This window comes from Mesoplodon bidens (genome assembly GCF_964165515.1).
Source record: "Mesoplodon bidens genome assembly, chromosome: 11".
In the NCBI taxonomy this organism is placed as follows: Eukaryota; Metazoa; Chordata; class Mammalia; order Artiodactyla; family Ziphiidae; genus Mesoplodon; species Mesoplodon bidens.
In genome coordinates, this window is record NC_138167.1 from 95,164,522 (window position 1) to 95,184,148 (window position 19,627).

General features: G+C 36.1%; 1 protein-coding gene across 9 annotated transcripts in view; it reads right to left on the minus strand.

Annotated features, from left to right (window-relative positions):
- The window catches only part of ACSS3 (acyl-CoA synthetase short chain family member 3), a 154,553-nt gene that overhangs the window by 13,037 nt on the left and 121,889 nt on the right, over positions 1-19,627 (minus strand). For 3 of the 9 annotated variants that reach the window (XR_014017116.1, XM_081249922.1, XM_081249920.1), the window contains 5 exons: positions 18,815-18,878; positions 10,275-10,356; positions 7,991-8,113; positions 6,443-6,480; positions 5,065-5,131 (listed from right to left, as the gene is read on the minus strand). Coding sequence is in view for 6 of the 9 variants with exons in the window: in XM_081249922.1 (XP_081106048.1) it covers positions 5,065-5,131; positions 6,443-6,480; positions 7,991-8,113; positions 10,275-10,356; positions 18,815-18,878 (374 nt within the window). In the remaining 3 variants the exon portion in view is untranslated. The other 6 variants (XM_081249923.1, XM_081249921.1, XM_081249925.1 and 3 more) reach the window with 6 other exon arrangements.

The following is a 19,627-nucleotide window of genomic DNA, read 5'->3' on the forward strand; positions in this document are numbered from 1 at the left end:
TTTTGTGTAAATTTTATTTGATTTAAATGGTTTTATGGTTTTAGTGGGCTAAATTACACAGGTTTCTTAATTATGTTTTAAGTATTTTAATTTTAGAAAAAATTAGTTTAAATCAAGCACCCTCGTAAAATACAAGGAGCCACTCTGCAGAGGGAGATTGTCTTTGCTATGGGAAGAGGAGGAATATTGTTTTACCTCCTCTGACAATGGAGTCACCTAGGAAACTGCCAGATTCCACATCTTCATCAATATTCATATCAGTGCCCAGGAAAATATTCAGCAATTTGACAACTATTTACATCCAGTAGTCTTTAAATGTTGGGTAGAAATGAAATTGCATGGCATCTTTGTTGAATGTGCACTTTATGGAAATCTATTCAATCTTGAAGAAATTATTCCTAAAATAGTGAATAAAATAGCTAAGAAAAACAAACAGTGATGCTTTGGTCAGAATAACTTTCGAAAGGGAAAACTGTATGCGAACACTGCCCTAGGCTTTAAATGCAGTATTTTAACACCAGATTTCCAAGTTTCCAAGAATACTCGTAGGATTATTTAACAAACTAAATCTTAAGCTACAAGTGAAAGAATGAAATCAGGGAGCCCAATTTGTTCCCTGGAGATGTCTCTGCATGAAAAGATCTGCCCACAACAGTGAAAGAGAACTAAGCAGAAGGACCACATTGACTCCTAGTAACTTGAGCTCGCATGACCTGAACTAGCAGATTTAGGACACATTTTTTTTTAGAATACCTTGAACTTCCACCTAAGTGTCCCAATTGTCTGGCTAGATGGTAGGCTTTCAAAGATTAATCAGCTGTTCAAATAGATTTGGTTATTACTTGATATTTATAGAAGGCCCTCACATGAATTGGGATATGCAAGGATAATGTCCTCTTAAATTTCTAAAAGCCATTGTAGGACTATTTTCTTATGTTGAGAAAAGAACATAGCATTTCCTGAAATGTTTGTGATGTAGTCATTTTAGTAGAATTTCTGTTTGATTTAGTCTTATGTAAGGTGATAAATTTGTCAAATGTTACTTTGGGAAACTGAAAAAGCTCAGATATTTTCACTGTATGTAAATAGACATTCAGTCTATTTTTATTTTCTATAAATAATACTCCCAATGGATTTAAGACCCTCAAGTCCTATTTCAAAAAATCAAAGTGGAATCCAGCATTCATTATTAAGAATCCCAGAAAATCATTTAAATATAAAATAAGGTTTGGGCACTTTAGTAAAAGCTGTCATCAATATGAACATTTCATGCACATATTATCAATTTGTTAAGCAACTTTACTAGGAGCTGGGAAAAAGCTGGTAAAAATGTTGGTTTTCAACCCTCTAATAGATTCTAACATGGAGAAGACAACCCAGAATTGAGATATTAATTTCCTTATTAGACATAACTATACAATAAAGAGTTAATCATTTAATTCATATAAAGGGAGACATTCACTTCAAGAAGGCTTAAGGCTGAGAGGTGTCCTGTTACATGCTATGAGCACTCTAAGACCCAGGGACAAAATTCCTGTTAGATGTCATGGATTCCGGCACAGTTTTTTCAATTTTGCTGTTTTAACTGCCTATCTTCTGCCTGCCTCACTCTGCTGTTACATATAGTGAGAAGCATGTCAGTAGAAACATTAAAGCACAATATATATTTGAATAGGTTGGCACTCTTCATTCTAAAAATAAAAGAGAGAACTAAGAATTTTGACTGATAATAAGAGCTATGCATATGTAATCTCTGTATTTTGATTAGCTGAGTCTGCCAGAAATGGACATAATCTCCTATAAGCAAGAAATTAAAAGCTCCTGAAGCCAGAGCCACCTTTTGTGAACACACCAAAATACATGAAGCATAAATTTCAATTTCAGGTTATCACAAAATTCAGTTAAAAACAATATTATAACAGCAGATAAAAGTCACATGTTTCAAAATATTTTATAAAATTATTTCCTTTTACTCAAATAATATCACATTGACTGTCACTAAGAAAGAAAAGCCTACATGACAAGAAGTGTTAAGTGTTAAGTTTGGGCTGAAGTTAAGTACAACCTTTTGAGAAAGTGACCATTTTTTAAATTAGAGAAAGGGGAACTATGATTCTGCATACTCTCATCCTACTGCATTATCAGTCATACTGCTTTAAGCATTTTCTTTCATTTAAACTGCAGTTTGCCCAATTCCATTCGAAAACTAATCTGGGTTTGGTTCTGGAAAAGATGGAGTAAATACATTCCATCTTATCACTTCCACTAATTGCGATGAAATACTTTGGGCTAAAATTCATACCAGAAGGGCTTCCCTGGTGGCGCAGTGGTTGAGAGTCCGCCTGCTGATGCAGGGAACACGGACGGGTTCGTGCCCCGGTCCGGGAAGATCCCACATGCCGCAGAGCGGCTGGGCCTGTGAGCCATGGCCGCTGAGCCTGCGCGTCCGGAGCCTGTGCTCCGCAATGGGAGAGGCCCGCGTACCGCAAAAAAAAAAAAAAAAAAAAAAAAAAATTCATACCAGAAGAGTCTATCAGAACTTGAGAGACAACCTGATGGTGAGTCCCTTGTTTTCTGTTTGTTTAGAAGTTTTTGGTTTTCATTGTTGTTATGGTTTGTTGGTTTGTTGATTTTGCCTCCTATATATTCTGGCCTGGGTTCTATATCAGTCAAAACTGATTGGAATTGTCAATAAGTACAGACAGAAAAAGCCCTAAGAAATGCCTGCTGTGTCCCCCTGGAGGCCCAGGAAAAGGCGCAGAGGGGCTGGGAGACAGTCACTTTGATTTTCTCCTCCTGCTCCAGACGGACGCCAGCGAAGAAGCAGCGCCCCTCTTCCTTCCTACAGAGCTGTAACCACCTTGTTGGCTCCTCACACCTTTCACCAGGTGAATGCAGCCAAAAAGCTGTGTCCTCTCCCTTCTCCACTATCACTGTGCAGCAGATCCTGCGGATGGAGCGCTGAGGACTCCCCCATCTTACACCAAGAGAGCCAGGAAAGATTCAGTACCACTTGTCCTCCCCACCAGCAGCCATCCAGTTCCTGAGAGTTGATCCCTGTTGACTAGCTCTGCCCTATACCAGGCAAGTGCTAGCAAAGAGACAGAGCCCCTTCCTCTCCCCAGGGACGCTGTGAATCAAAAAGTGAAGAGTAGATCGCAGAGAGAAAGGAGCTAGAAAAAGGGATATTTTAAATCTGAGTATGATGTCCTGAGCCTACTCTAAAGTTGTATATGCATGAATCCAACCAGAATCAGCACAGCACAGAGTTTGAGCACTTAACTTGAGTTTCAGATTGGCCTCTGGGAGAAAGACACAGTGAGATGCACTAGAATAGCACTGTAAAGGCTTTGAAGACAAAATTGACATTGGAACCACAATCCACAGGAAGTGGGTAAGGACATGTGGTATGATCTTAAATGGCTTGACCATCTGCTAAAATAAACAATCACAAGAACAAAAATCCAGATGATTTTAAAAGGATCCAAAATCTCATGAAGTAATAGTCAAAATATAAAATGTAAAATTACTGGGCATGAAAAGAATTAGGAAAACCTAAATACTCCTTTAAAAAAGATAATCAACAAATGCCAAACCCCAATCCAAATATTACAAATATCAGATAAAGATTTTAATGTAGCTATTACATCTGTAGCGGAATAAAACTTTTCTAGACTTCCTCATTGGCCCTACAAAAAACCCTAGCCTCCTGAGACTCTTCAAATACCTTGAGAATTTGATCTATAGCTGTTTCTTTAGTTAATTGCTCTGATATGAAAGGATAATAAAATTTTCTAATTTTCCTGTGTGGGCAAAATGCTTACATCCTAGACTAGATCCCTAGGTTAAACTCATAAGGTGCAGGGGAGACTGGCTCACTATCTTCCTTGGTATTTACATGTCAAAAAGATGAAGGCTTAGAAGTTTGGAAACATTTCTAGGTTGTAAAAGTTGAGACACACAGGGCTATCTGCCTCCTGGAGAGATGTTATGTACATATCAAAGAGCTGGAGTTTGGATTCAGGCTATTATGTGTCCAAGGAGACCTCTTTAGGAGGGGGAAAGATAGCTGCCTCCTTCCTCTTTATAAGCAGAGAAAAATAATTTTCCTTATTTCTCATCTATGGTGTAGCTGGCTACTTATGTAGAGAAATTTCCCATCGGCTCTTGTTGGGTCACCTAGGGATAAGACCGGGAGTAAGAAAGCGATGACACACTTATTATTAAGACATCTGTCTTTGACAAAGAATGCCTCATTTGCACGTTTAGGATAAAATTAACAAAGATAAATATTAACAACTCTACAGTAACTGTGGCCCTAAAAGTATGGGCAAGCACCCTTGGAATGAAAGGAGAAGTTCTCAGAAAAGAAATAGAAGCTACAAAAAGAGAATCAAATGACTTAAAAGAAGGGAGAAAATGTAACATGAGGGAAATTAAAAAAGAGAAAAGGCAAGAAGGAAACCAATAATAAACTTGGAGACATAAATATAAATATATCAATACTTAAGTTAAATGTTAATGGTCTTAAAAACACCAGTTAAAAGATAGAAATTGTAAAATTGGATTAAAATAAGAACAAGACCCAGCTATATGTTATCTACAGAAAGGCCACAGGAAACATAATGATATAGATATATTAAAAAGGAAAGGATGGAAAAAGATAAATGATACAAACACTATTAAAAACATGATTACTACACAAAGCCAACTTCCGATCAGCAAAAATTATTATAAATTAAAAAAAAATCAATATATTAAAACAACAATACATTGCAACTAAGTGAGGTATATCCCAAGCAATGCAAGGCTGGTTCAACAGTTGAAAATTAATTAATGTGATTCACCGTATTAACAGGCTTAAAAAGAAAACCCACACAATCATATCAATAGAAGCAGAAAAAGCATTTGAAAAATTTTAACATTCTTTCAAGATAAAAAAAAAAAAAGAAAAAACCCCAGCAAATTAGTAATAGAAGGAAAGTTCCTCATTTGATAAAGGCCATCTACAGAAACATCTACAGGTAACGTCATTCTTAACGGTAAGATATTGAATGCTTTTACCCTAAGATCAGGAACAAGACGAGGGTAACTGCTCTCATCACTCTTAGTCAGTATCATAGTGGAGGTTCTGACCAGTTCAAAAAGGCAAGAGAAAGAAATAAAAAACAATCAGATTGGAAAGAAAGCAATAAAACTATCTCTATTCAAAGACAGCATGATTGTCCACATAGGAAATCCCAAGAAATACAAACACACATACACACACATATAAACACAACTCTTATAACTAATAAATTAATTTAACAAGATCATAAGATACATATCAGTTCATAAAAGTCAATAGCAGTTCTATATCCACTAGCAATGAAAATTTGGAAACCAAAATTTAAAAAAAATTCTATTTACGATAGCTCAGAAAACTAAATACTTAGGTATAAATTAAGAAAATATGTTCAGAAATTGGACCATTTGTACAGACGTGGATGAATCTAGAGACTGTCATACAGAGTGAAGTAAGTCAGAAAGAAAAACAAATATCGTATATTAACGCATATATGTGGAACCTAGAAAAATGGTACAGATGAACTGGTTTGCAGGGAAGAAATAGAGACACAGATGTAGAGAACAAACGTATGGACACCAGGGGGGAAAGCAGCGGCGGCGGCGGGGGTGGGGTTGGGTGGTGGTGGTGGGATGAATTGGGAGATTGGGATTGACATGTATATATACTAATATGTACAAAATGGATAACTAATAAGAACCTGCTGTATAAAAAAATAAATTAAAAAAAAGAAAATATGTTCAGAATCTGCATACTAAAAAGTATAAAATGTCAGTGAAACATATCAAAAAAGACCTAAATAAATGAAAAGACATACAAAGTTCATGAATTGGACAATTCAGTAGAGTCCAGATATCAATTTTTCTCAAATCCACCTATAGATTTAACACAATCCCAATCAGAATCCATGCAGGATTTATTTTAACTATAGAAAAGCTCATTCTAAAATATATATGGAAAAGTAAAGGAACAGAATATCCAAAACGATTTTTGAAAAGTGGAGCAATTTTGAAAATAGTGGACACTATTCAACTCTAAGACATTCTATAAAGTATCAAGACAGAATAGTATTGGTGAAAAGATAAACACACAGATCAATAAAACAAGAGATACTCTAGAAATAGACCCACTCAAATACTGTCAGCTAATTTTTTACAAAGGTGCAAAGGCAATTCAATGGAGAAAGTCCAGTCTTTGCAACATATAACACATGGAAGAATTGGCATCCACATTAAAAAAAAAAATCCTCAACCTATATCTTGCACTGCATACAAAAAAATCCTCAACATGTAAATGTAAATTGATACAAAATGTAAAACAATAAAACTAAATGTAAAACTATAAAATTTTAGGTGAAAACAAAGAAGAAAGTATGACCTTGGGTTAGGAAAGAGTTCTTCGATAAATATCATCATCTATAAAAGAAAAAAATGCTGAATTAGACTTCATCAATATGAAACACACTTTTGCTCTATTAAGAGCACTTTTAAGAGAATAAAAAGACCAGTCACAGACAGGAAAAAAATACATATTTGCAAACTGCATATCAAACAAAGGACTTGTATCCAGAATACCTTAAAAACTCTCAAAACTGAACAATAAGAAAAACAACCCAATTTTTAAAAAGATGGGCAGAAGATTTTAATGCCAGAGAAGATACATGGATGGCAAATAAACACAAGAAAAGGTTTCCAACATTTTAGTCATTACAGACAATCAAATTAAAAGCACAATGAGATACCCTTACACATCTATTAGAATGATTTAAATGAAGAACACTGGCAATTCTGAGTACGAATGAAGATGGGAAGAAACAGGAGCCCTCAGACACTATGGGTGGGAATATAAAATGGCACAGCCGCTCTAGAGAACAGTTTGGCAGTTTCTTATAAGCCTAAACATACACTTAACATGTAACCCAGCAAACTCACTACAGGCATTTATCCTAGAGAAATGAAAACTAATTTTTGCACAAAAACCTGAACTTGAATGTATATGGCAGCATTATTTATAACTCTCTCAAACTAGAAGCACTTAAAATATCCTCTAATGGGTAAAGGAAACATAAATGGGTTAGTACATCCACACAGTGGAATACTGCACAGCAACATAAAAGGACAAATAATCGACATACACACAACTTGAATGGATCTCAAACGCACTTTCCGAAATGAAATAGCCCAGTCTCCAAAGGTTACATACTGTATTACTCCATTTATATGAGATTCTAGAGAATGCAAAAACATAGGAACAAAAAAAATTAGTGGTTCCCAGGGGTTAGGGGTGGGGAAGGTCAGAATAAAAAGGTGACATTATGGGGAAATTCTTGGGCAGTGTGAAGTTTTTCTGTATCCTGGTTGTTGGTGATGGCTACAAGAATCTATACTGTAAGTAAAAAACTCATAGTATTATACAATAAAAAGGAGGATTTTACTCTATTTTAAGGTAAAAAAAATTGAAAACATTTAAAATACTCTCTGGGGACTTTGTGTAATTTACATTGGAAGAAAATTCTCAGGATTTAAGAGTACAATAAAATGTTTAAATCACACACCCAGTAAAGACTATTTGTGCCTGGTTATCAACAGGCACAAATCAAGAAGCTAGAAGCAATCAAGTAGCAAGGATCAAGAAGCAAATGTATATAGACTCTCCCATAAATTACAAATATATGGAAGTGCTTAAAATTCTTCTCTACCACTCAGGCAGGAATCAGGGGAATTTGGAGAACAGGAAAATCCACAGGAGAGAAAGTGAGGTGAGAGAAATACCAGAGTGACCAACCAAGCCTATGCTTCAAAGGAAAGGTCTGGAAATTTTCCAAGTGGGATGACTTAACCTCAATATTGACAACCTCAATACTGACTTCAGCTCAGTTCTGTCCCTAAACACTACCTGGGATAAAAGACCAATAGTCATCAATACCTCTTCAATGGCACCTGCAGAAATCCTGTGACCTGCAACATTTATCACGTCATCAACTCGAGACATAACATATATGTAACCTTCTTCATCCATGTAACCAGCATCCATGGTGTCATAGTATCCCTGAAAATAAGAATAAATAATGTCTGATTAGCATGTGGTACTAGGTAATGTAATCATTTTTAAGCTTGGTAAAATATAAAATGTGATAGAAATAGGTTTACTGTATTCATTTGAATTTTATCATAACTAGCCTATGGAATTAAATTATTTTTTATTTTGAAAGCCTACTAGAATCTCTCTGCTCCCCTAACAGCCAGGAATAAAAGTGTTCTTATATATGTTCACGTTAAATGTTTGAACTGAGAGTTGTAAAGCTTATGAACACAATTTCTTCCTTTTAATGGAGAAGCAATAGCTCAGTATTTCCAGTATACTTTGGTATTGCAAAGTAGTTCTTTGATAGATTTCTTCTTTAATTGTGTTAATTTTTAAAAGCATTAAAGCTCTCTATGAATAATTACAAAATAGACCACTAGTTTGTTAACATAGATTTGGATTGCACTGGAGCTTCAGTGAAATATAGTTAAATAGTAAGTATAAAATTTAATTTTTTTTTATCGACTCAAGAGTAGCAGTACATCTTCACTGGTCCAGATATCACAATAGAATGAAAAATCAAGAAGAATAAGAAGTAGCAAGAAAGAAATATTACTTCCCCTAATGCTTCTGAGTTACATTAATACCTGTATTACAAGCATGGGCTTCAGGACAAATCCAGGTGAGTCACTCTTTGTGTTTCTAAATCTTCCTAAGACTCAGTATGCTCATCTATTAAATAGGGTAATGGACCATACTTTATAAGGCTGTGAGAAGCATACATGAGATGGGGCATATAAAGAGGGCAGACCCTGGCACATCATGAGCCCTGAATAACTGGCAGCACTTACTGCAATTACTATCAGAGAGTACAGTTAAGACATGGGCTCTGGAGCCAAAATATATGGGTCCAAATGTCAGCTCTGTTACTTCTAAACTGTGGGCAAGTTATAGAACCCTTCTGTGCTGTTATTAAGCCCTTAGATGAAAGGGTTGAGGTCAGGGTAAGAAGACAGAGTATAGATTCACTACATATAGTGTTTAATCATAAACTATGGTTTACGGGGCTTTGAAGGAGCTTTCAGTGTTAAAGGTGGTCATGTTGAAAACCACATGCACATATTATAAACCAGTGTCAGGTTGTAATTAATCACATCAGTACTCTGGTGATTTGACTGTGGCCCATCAGGCACATAGACTGGGCTGATTGGAGTCAACTCTACTGACAAATCTTCCCTGCCACAGTCCCTTGGGGCATGTTTAATCTTGGCTATTGAGGTCATTTAACCCTGAGATGTCTTTCTAAAGGAAGCTATTTAAATTCTTGTCATTCGTCTAGTTGATTAGGTTAGCTCTCCTTCGCTCACAAATAATAAAGATAGAATGCTAAATAGACTCACCTTTTCTTAAAATGAAATTCTAATCATTCATTCTTTTTTACCCAGTGTAAAATGAGGACCAGGTATCTCTCTCAGGGAAAGAAATAGAAGCGAAGAAACAGCAGAAAGATGATAGTGGGACCCTTTCGCGTGTTATCAATTATGTGCTGTTATAAACACAAACCACAGAGTAACAGGTAAATGATAAAACAGAACACAGAAAGGTACTTTTCGTTATCCAGAGCACTGGAGGTTAGGCGTTGAGGAACACTGTCTCTATCCTGTATCTATATTATAAAATAAAGAACTCAGAGGACACTCAGGAAAGAATGTCAGTAACAGTTAAAGGGATTTAAAAAGATACAACTTCTGGCAAGCAGAACAAAGTTTGCTCACATAACCGGGGGAGAGGAGGTAAAGAGGTTCTAATGACAGTGTCCAGTTCTGATCAGATGTTCTCAGTCTGTGCAGAGGAATCCAATGTGAGAAATCATACAGAAAGTTCCCAGAAGTTTTAATTTAACAAAACCTTTCTTGATATGAAAGGCTGTTAAATTTCAGAAAAAGCTGCTAAGAGAAACGGAGACATTTCTATGTCCAGAGACTGATAAAAAATATTAAAATGACTTATTCAGACATTTGAGGTTTGGGCATTCTTATCCCTGAGATCTGGAAACTGGTCCAAATAACCTTTAAAAATTGCTTTGTGATCCATGATTCTAAAAGCCAGCCACTCAACTTAATAGGCAAGAACTATAGAGAAGTGTGTAAGATGATTAAAAACAAAAGTACAATAAAGTTCTTACAGGAAATTTTTCAAAGTATAAATGCTTGAATGCCTCCTGATTCTTCCAGAGTCCTGAAAAAGCTCCAGGTGGTAATGGCAACCTTATATAAAAACAGAGCAGTGAGAATTATGATGAAAATGGTAATAAAGACAGATTGATTAGAACTAACAGCTTTTCACGGTGATGGACAATTACAATTCAAATCCCACATTGAATTGTAACACCTAAATCCACTGGACAGATCATGTCTAACTGAGGTTGAAGTGGCTGACCATGACATAGCAAAGTCACGAAGGGATGACTGTGGTTTCTGGGAAGCGCACAAAAGGCACACACATCTGGCATTCAGATAGGTATTAGCATCAATCATTGTTTCAGTAAGAAGCATAACATCTGCAAAAAGGAACCAAAAATGCATCACTGAATTACTTTTTGAGAGAAATATCCTTCCACCATAGGCAAATAAATCTATTTTTTTTGAAGTATCAAGGTACTAACTGCCACCTTTGCCAGTCTCTTTGTGATAAGATGTTCCAATTAAACATCCCACAAACAGCCTTAATCTTCACAATCAATGTGCCTCCCCACTCTGAGAATTCCCTCTCACTCTTCTCTCTTCTGTTCTTTCTCTCCATGAGCATCCAGACCTATGAGATTTCTCACCCCTATGAACACATGAAGATAGGTGAGCATATAAAGTAGAAGGTAGCATATATCTGTTCTCTTCAATCAATTTCCTCTTATATTTCATTCCTCCGTAGTATGAAACAGGTGTTATACACACAACAAGGGCTTAATCTTTATCTATCATCCATCTGTCTATCTATCTTTAGGTAAACAAATGAATTCTCATATTGCTTCCCTGTAGGAAGTATTACCTAATGAAAATAACCGCTCAGTGTATTTTCAGGAAACTTTTTAGATGCTTTATAGTTTGGAATTTTAGATACTGTAAAACTTAAGGATTTTCAAAACCCTACCCTCCTGTACTCACAAAAAAAACACCAAGTGAAGTGGTGACTTCACAGTGCAGATGTGAGAAAATGGGAAATGAAGTAGACATGGTTACTGCCAACATGAGGCAACATCACACACCTTCTACCCCCAGTTAGACTTCTGAGTCACTGAACTGTATTCTCACATTCCGACAGGCAGAAAATGCTGTTGCCAGTGGGACCAGCTGCTCAGCTGGGATTGCCCATTTCCTCTATGTCTGGCCTACCCATAGGTCCTCCCTTGCTAGGTCTTCTTTTTGTAATATTTTAAGATGGAGGAAAAAAGGCTACCTCAGCGTTTCTGGACCTCCCGTAATTTCATAAAATGCATGCAAAAGCATTTTGTAACCTGAAAAAAAACCCCAAAACTACAGAGATGCTGCTATATTGTTGCTGTTGCTGTTGTCACTGTTACTATTCATCACTAAACCTCCAGGAAGGCAGCAAGCTGAAGCAGATGATCCCTTCGGGTCCTTCTACCTGATTTTTCTGTTAATCTTTCGAATGAACCTTGTATATAATTTCACTTTATCTGTGTGTTTTAATTGTTAATATTTTTATAACAAGTGTAAAAATCATCATTAAACATTGAAATACAATGTGACTATGGCAACCACTAAAAATCATTTATTTAGCAGCATTTACAGGATGCTGAGGGTAAACAAATGAAGAGGACGCTAAGCAGAAATGACAAATCAAAAGCCAACATGGGCCACAAGAGGAAACATTAATGAGTGAAGCCTACTATACTCAAAACATACAACTAGAACAATAAACCTGACAGAGATGCATTCCGCTTGCATATTAAGTAAGAAATAATTTTCAGTTGTTCCCCAAAAATGTACCACAATATATAGTACTTTCTATGTTTCATGGGGATATTCTTTGAACAGATGCTTGGGTATAAGAAAATACCTCCCTACAATAAGAATAAAAAGGCAACTGTGATAATAAATGGCAACTAACATTCAGGCTGTACTGGGGACAACAGAGGGTGGTGCGGGCTGAGATAAATTTGAACGTACACACCAGGTCGAGTAGCAGCAGTTGTTCCTTAGTTCCACAGATACACAGACACACAGATATCCTGATCCAAATCCGTAAACACAAAACACTGCCCATACGAAGAACAATGCATATAGAAGGGCATATTGTTAAAGAAGTGTCTCATCCGTTTTATCTACCCCAAATCTAAGATTTTGGTTCACCAGCGACCACACACTGCCTCTTCACAACAGACTTCTGAGTGCTTGCAATAATAATCCAAATGAGTTAGTACTTAGTGTGTCAAATGTGAGCTGAGTTTCCTGGTGGCCTAGAATGTATCTAATTCAGTGTGTACACGTGAGACCAAGAGTTTAGCATTTTCTGGTAAGGGTGTAACTGGAGAGAAAAGGAAATCTTACACTTCCCAGAGGTTGGTTAAGTTTGCAATCTCCATTCTTAAAAGAAGATGGCCTGATAATCTGTGTTTTCTCTTACTTCCTGAAAAAAATTTGGTACTAGCAATTAGTAACATATAGATTATATTCTTATAATTAACTAAAGCCTAGAGGATTACAAGTAGAGGTAGCCATCCTCCAAAATAAATAAACAAATAAATAATAAGCTTTCAGGACACCAGCTTTCTCAGCTATTGCACAAAACTTTAAATATCTGCATAAAACTTCTGAAGAACAGGGACAGTAGGGATTTTTATATCATCTGTGAGAAAGGTCTGCATAAGTTTGGATATACCTATAGACCTTGGGAATTAAGTATAACATAGCAAGGGTATATCCAGGAAGAGATTACAGGATAGGAAGGAGAAATCCAAGGCCAAACACAGTATTAAAGAGGGACCAAGGAAAAAAGATCATGAACAAAAATAAACAAATCACAACTGTACGAGAACCAGGATAGTATGTGAGGGGCCTCCAGAGCAGAGTTTTAATAATGACTGAGCATTCAACAAGGTGAAGTGAAGTGCAAATTCTGTTTGAAAGTGGATTCAACAGAGGTCATGGAACTTCATAAAAATTCATTGGACTGGCAGAGGGAAGAAATTTTCTGAAAATACTAAGAAATATGTCGGGAAATGCCTATCCTCATCCTTCAAATACAAGATCAAATGTTACCACCCTGTGACACCTTTCCTAACTCTTCCCAAACAGAGTGAAAAGGTGAGTTTTGTTACAAACTATCCAATTGTGAATGAGGAGTTCCTCTTAGAGGAAACCCTTTCCAAGGAGAACATTCTTAAGCGGTAAGAGAAATAACTAAGGCGGCAGTAGTGTGTGTGTGTGTGGGGGGGGGCAGGTATCATAGAGAAATACTTAAATAGCTGATGAAGGAAGAGAATGCCCATCACTGTGGAAAGTAAACATCCCTGACCAATCTGAAATAGATAAAACACCTAGATGCCTCCAATCCCAGATAAAGGACGGTCTGTACTCACTGCTGCATCAGGAATCCCCATTTGCAACACAAATACTGTAAATTGAAGACAAAACTCCTGTTCCCTAGAGAATTCTGGAGTTAGATCCCAACTTTGCTCTCCCAGTGTTTCCCACAAGGTCTTTAGGCTTTACTTGTGATTCTCCTATGAAGCTACTTTTCATCTCCCCAGAAGAGATTGATTAGGCCATAATTTCTTTCTCTCTGGGCAGACAAACAACTGGGTTAGAAATGTGAGTTCTAGCTGTGTAACTGCCGATGATGTTCAGATTTCCATGTCGAAAATGAGATAGTATCTGTCCCACAGCCTACCGCACAGTGTTGTTGTGAGACTAATAAAAGATCATACTAAAATCTGCAGAGGAGATTTAGAAAGGAATGGGATTACAATTACACGACATCCTTGGTTTATTCAAAGGATACACTGGTGAAGGAAAGCCGTACTGATCCTCTCCCAAACAGCAGCACAGTAAGTGACCAAATCACTCCTGCAAAACTATAAGGATGTGAACAAACATCATTAAGGACCAAGTGTTCAATATCTGGAGGCTGAGAAATCGGCAGGCACCAGAGTAAAAGCCACTTAGACAAGGCCATCCAGCTCCCTGGCATCCCATCACTGCCTGCAGGGCACAGGCCAGTGGGACACAGCAGGAGGCAGACAAGCTGCACTTCCAATAGCAACAACCGTGTCTGGTCAGAGAAAAATGTGTGCCCACGAATCAGGAAGAGTCAGAGACCTATGGCTTTAATAACAGTGAGCACTGTTGTACTGAGGAAGGCATTGCAGTTAACCTTTTCTCTCATGCCCTGCACGGTGTTGCCTGGAAATTACTGACTCATATTTCTGCACTTTGAAGCTCTGGTTGCAATTACAGAAGCACCTTCTAAAATTCATGAACATTTTGTATTCATAGCAATTCAGGTATCATAACTTTCCCACAAAATTAAGTGCCTGGAGTAAGTTTCAAAATCAGAAGAATTTTCTCCTATGCAGGCATGCATTTTGCTCTTCTACTAGAAAGATAAATCCTTTGAAAGCAAGTAATCTACAAGAACTGCAAGATTCATGTTTATTACATCCTAGGGTCTACAATAGTTTAGGAATCACTTAAGTGTCTACCTTCTAGTTTAGGGATCCCCAGAGGAGCAAAACAGAGATTTCTAGAAAGCCTTAACAAAGGAGTTAAAAGAGCTGAAGTGGATCAAGAGGTTTTTCCAAAATTACCACATATCATTGTTTCTGGTTTGGGGATGAGTCATCTTAATATGATAAAACGAATCATTATGCTTAGTACCTTGCAAAACTTAGAAATATGATTATAGCTTCAGATTTTAAAGAAACTGCCAGAGAAAGATAATTTCAAATGTTACTTACACTATTTATAACAGATTTTACAGTGAAGCAAGAAGCTATAACTGTATTTATAAAAAACAAACAAATTTGGGATTAAAACAGTGAGATGTAATTTTTTTACTGACTTACTTTAATGTAGTTTGAACCCCATACATTTCAAATATTCTATGCAGCTTTTTCCCTCTATTCTTTCTACTCACTACAGGTACAGTTAGTGAACATAAGTAGCATTAGGGAATATTTTTCTTTCAAAGAATATTCCACTTAATTATTATACAAGTAATAAGGAAAAGCATGGGCATGAATATGGAGAAGAATGGACGTGTATCTCTGGCTGGCGGTCTCTCCCCACGGTAGCTTTTTATGCCAGCTCCGTTTTAAGCCTCTTAGGGACAGAGTCATTCTTTTGTTTGTTTGTTTGTTTTTTTGCGGTACGCGGGCCTCTCACCATTGTGGCCTCTCCTGTTGCGGAGCACGGGCTCCGGACGCGCAGGCTCAGCGGCCATGGTTCACGGGCCCAGCCGCTCCGTGGCATGTTGGATCTTCCCGGACCGGGGCACGAACCCACGTCCCCTGCATTGGCAGGCAGACTCTCAACCACTGCACCACCGGGGAAGCCCCAGAGAGTCATTCTTATTATTGATGGCCTCACCTCATATCCATGCAAAGATAGTATAATATAGCAGTACACCATATAAACTAGAACTTTTTCTGAAAAAGAAAAGGTTATATTTTTGCTTTTGAAATCATACGGCAAGAAGCCACACCTATAGTTTACCATTGGTTGTTATTTCTTAGCAATCACTGTACATACTCAGGAATCATGGGAAGTAAGAAAATACAATCTAAAAATTATTTGCAAATAAAATGAAAAATTTATGAAGACTAAATTGACAATGAAGTTGTTATGATGTTAAAGTTTACAGATTTTCAATTAAATATATATTCATTTTGATTATAAATTTTTCAAGTTTCTTAAACATTAGAATTTCAGATATTTTGTAAACCCTGGAAACCATATATAATCTCTCATCAAAAACCTTTAAAAGTCCACCAACTGGTTCTGGGGACTCAGGTAGCTGGTCCCTGGAAAGGACCCTGCTTTTCAGATCACAGACCTTTAGAATATGGTCTACATGGAAAAAATTATTCTCTTCTCAAATTACACACTGCTTTTTTAAACCATGTTAATTTTTATTAAGGCAAGAAGGTGTGCTTTTCCCCTTCCCTTAATTCAATTAAACATGTATCTATTATGTCCTCTTAAAAAGCATTCATCAGCCATTTTCCATTCTGGATGAACGATGTGTGTCCCTTCAAAGCATACAGAATAGCTATAGATGGATACAAGCAAGTTTTCTTGATTAAATACAAAAACATCCTATGCATACTGCAAGCAGCTATTGGGACGCATGAAAAATTTTCAGGTCAGTGAGTTAGACTGGAATGGCTACTGGAGATGAGGGTTTCAAAAAGAAATCCTTGCTCTCACAGATAAAAATGAGCTCCTGAAATAAGGTTTCAAGAGTGTTCTATTACAAAAAGAGAGGTCTTGGTGGTAACATTTTTTCCTCATTATTTCTACCTTACTTTTTTTTTTTTTTTTTCTTTGGCGGTACGCGGGCCTCTCACTGTTGTGGCCTCTCCCGTGGCGGAGCACAGGCTCCGGACGCGCAGGCTCAGCAGCCATGGCTCACGGGCCCAGTCGCTCCGCGGCATGTGGGATCTTCCCGGACCGGGGCACGAACCCGCGTCCCCTGAATCGGCAGGCGGACTCTCAACCACTGCGCCACCAGAGAAGCCCTCTACCTTACTTTTTGAATATAATTATATATATATAATATTTTCAAATACCTAGTTTCACTATTAACTTAAGGGATGAATCAAAGTCCACTGCATGTCATAATATATTGTATCATCAAATAATTTATAATGAAATCTCAGAATCCGAGATCTGTACAATAACATTCCCTGTTTAGGAATAGAGAGGGAAGAAAATCTTTCTGAATTGGCGACAACCTAAAGCACAGAATGTTTTAAGGCAATAAATAGTTCTGTTATTTTCAAGTACTTGAAGTAACACTAATGGCTATGAGAAAAAAATTATAGTTTATGTGCTTTATTACTTCTGAATGGATGTGGGGTGAGGCCACTGATAATTAGAGTGACAGGATGCATGATGGGTTTAAAACTCTACTGGCATCAAATGCCACCTTTGGGATCTTGCAAACATTGCTTTATGAAATAGATGACTCACTTAGAGTTAGGGGTTATGTAAAAGTGTAAGCTGCTAGAGTGCTTTCAAAAGCTCTCACAAACCATGTGCTTCCCTAAGCTAGTTAAGCATCCATCCACAATCTTGTTCAGATTAATCATTTATCAAGCCTTCCTCTTGTCCCCAACAATTTTCCCCCTCACAGGTAAGATTTCAATCAGCTCTATGTTAATATGGATTCTGATTCAGAAAAATATGAATAGAAATTGTATATTCAGTATTAATTTTTCCATTTGCCAGCAATGTCTTAAAATGTAAATTAAAAAGAGTAATAAAGTGTTCACATGTTTACTGATAACAATAAAAAATCTGAGAAAAAATATCCATAAAGTGCATCTCCTCAATTAGCCTTTTATAAGGTTAAAGTATCCCTACTTGAAAAAATACATTCTTTTTAAAATAACTATTTTTCATTTAATTTTCAAAGAACTTAAAATGTTTTATTAACCTGAGAAAAATCTTATACCAACCTGAGAATGCCAATTAATAAGAATTCTTTTAAATAAATTGGAAAATAAAACTTTTTTAAAACCATATGCAACACTCTTTATTCATAACAGCTCATTCTGGCAAATTCTACCACTTAAGGCGTATCAGTAGAGATGCCAATATCACGCTAATCAGAAGCAATAAAGCTACCTGTATCAATTATTAAAATGTCACATACTGTGTGTCTCCAGCTTAATCAACTTCTAATTCAGCTTCTGCTAGCTTAACAATTTTAAAGTACTGATTTAATGAAAGTACGTTTGAATATTTTTACTACAAATTTTAGCACTTTGTCTATCAAATGAACAATGATAAAAACTTCTAGCAAGAAATTGTGGTACTTGATGAGTCAGGGATTATATATTGTACTATTATCTAACCCAGTAATTACACTTTTAGAAATTTATTCATACTATTGTCATTATCAGAAAAGAAGAAAAGACAACACAAAAGGGATGTTCGATACTGCATTATTTATAATCATAAATATTCAAAAAAGACTAAGAGGCCTAGAAAGGGAATAAACATTTTTAAAAGGCAGAGTAAAATTTAAAATGCTTGTGAGACAGGGTTAAGGAAAAACAGGAATACATGAGACTAAACCAAGTTGTTCCAACAACCTAAAACGCGTTTCAAAAAGTGGAAAATCATATATATTACAAAATTAACACTGTATTACTGAAGGGTCAGAGTACAGAAACTTTATTTACTTCTTTATATTTTTGGTACTTAAGTTACTTTTATCATCTATGCATTACTCGTATAATCAGAAATATTTTTTAAAAGATGCAAGATTTATCTTTTTACAAGTCCTATCTAAATTGGTTCCACTTTATGGGGCTTCCATGTTAAAATTACAACAGCTGGCACTGAGTATTCTCAAACAATTTACAAGCTTTTTCTGGAACCTCTTCACTAGTAATATCATTGCAACCACTCTATTTTTTCTTAATTTTACATACCAATTCTTGCTCTTTTAAATAGTAGCACTGCAAATTTTGCTTACTTTACCACAATGTTTCCTAAACACCGAGCCTTCAGTTTTTGCATGTTGTCATCCAAAATCATAACTGGAAAGTAAAATATTAAAAATAAATAAATAAATAAGTAAATAATTGAATAAAAACACATAAACTTAAGGCTTAAATTTTCCGAATTTTCTATATTCAGTTTCCCAAAACTCTAGCTTTAAAAAGGCATCCTTTAATTCCTGTGAGACCACAAACATATATAAATAAGCTAAAGTGAAAATTTAAAGTGTACATGTTTTTAATTTTTAATTAGATAATGAATTTTTGCTCAGAATCACCCTTAAATAAAGACATAGTATTTCAAATACACGGGTAATTTTAAAATCTACGTTTATATCCATTCAAAAATACCCCTCCATTCTGTCAAAAATACTAAAAACATGTTCAGCTTTTCAAAAATTAAAGGATACAAAGTGTTAAAACACAGATAAAACATATTTCAAACAATAAAAATAAAGAATTTAAAAGCCTGGCAAACTCCTTTTTCTGATTTAAGGCTTAATATCCACTTATGAGCTTTAAGGTCAATTTAACCTTCCCAAATATTATCCCAATGTGTTTTATGCTACACTGTTAAAATCCTGAAGGATTTCAAGAGACCAAAGCTTGTATCCACATGCAGTAATCTTTAGAGTAAGGATATATCATGTTTTAAGCTTTAATAGATCCTTTATGTGGCTTCATCCATCCAGGTTACTCTACTGAAAAATGCTATAAGAAAAGAAGAACATTATCCCCAGAAAAAGTTAATTGCTCCTGTGTGTTCCCAGAGTACTTTGCTTCAAAAT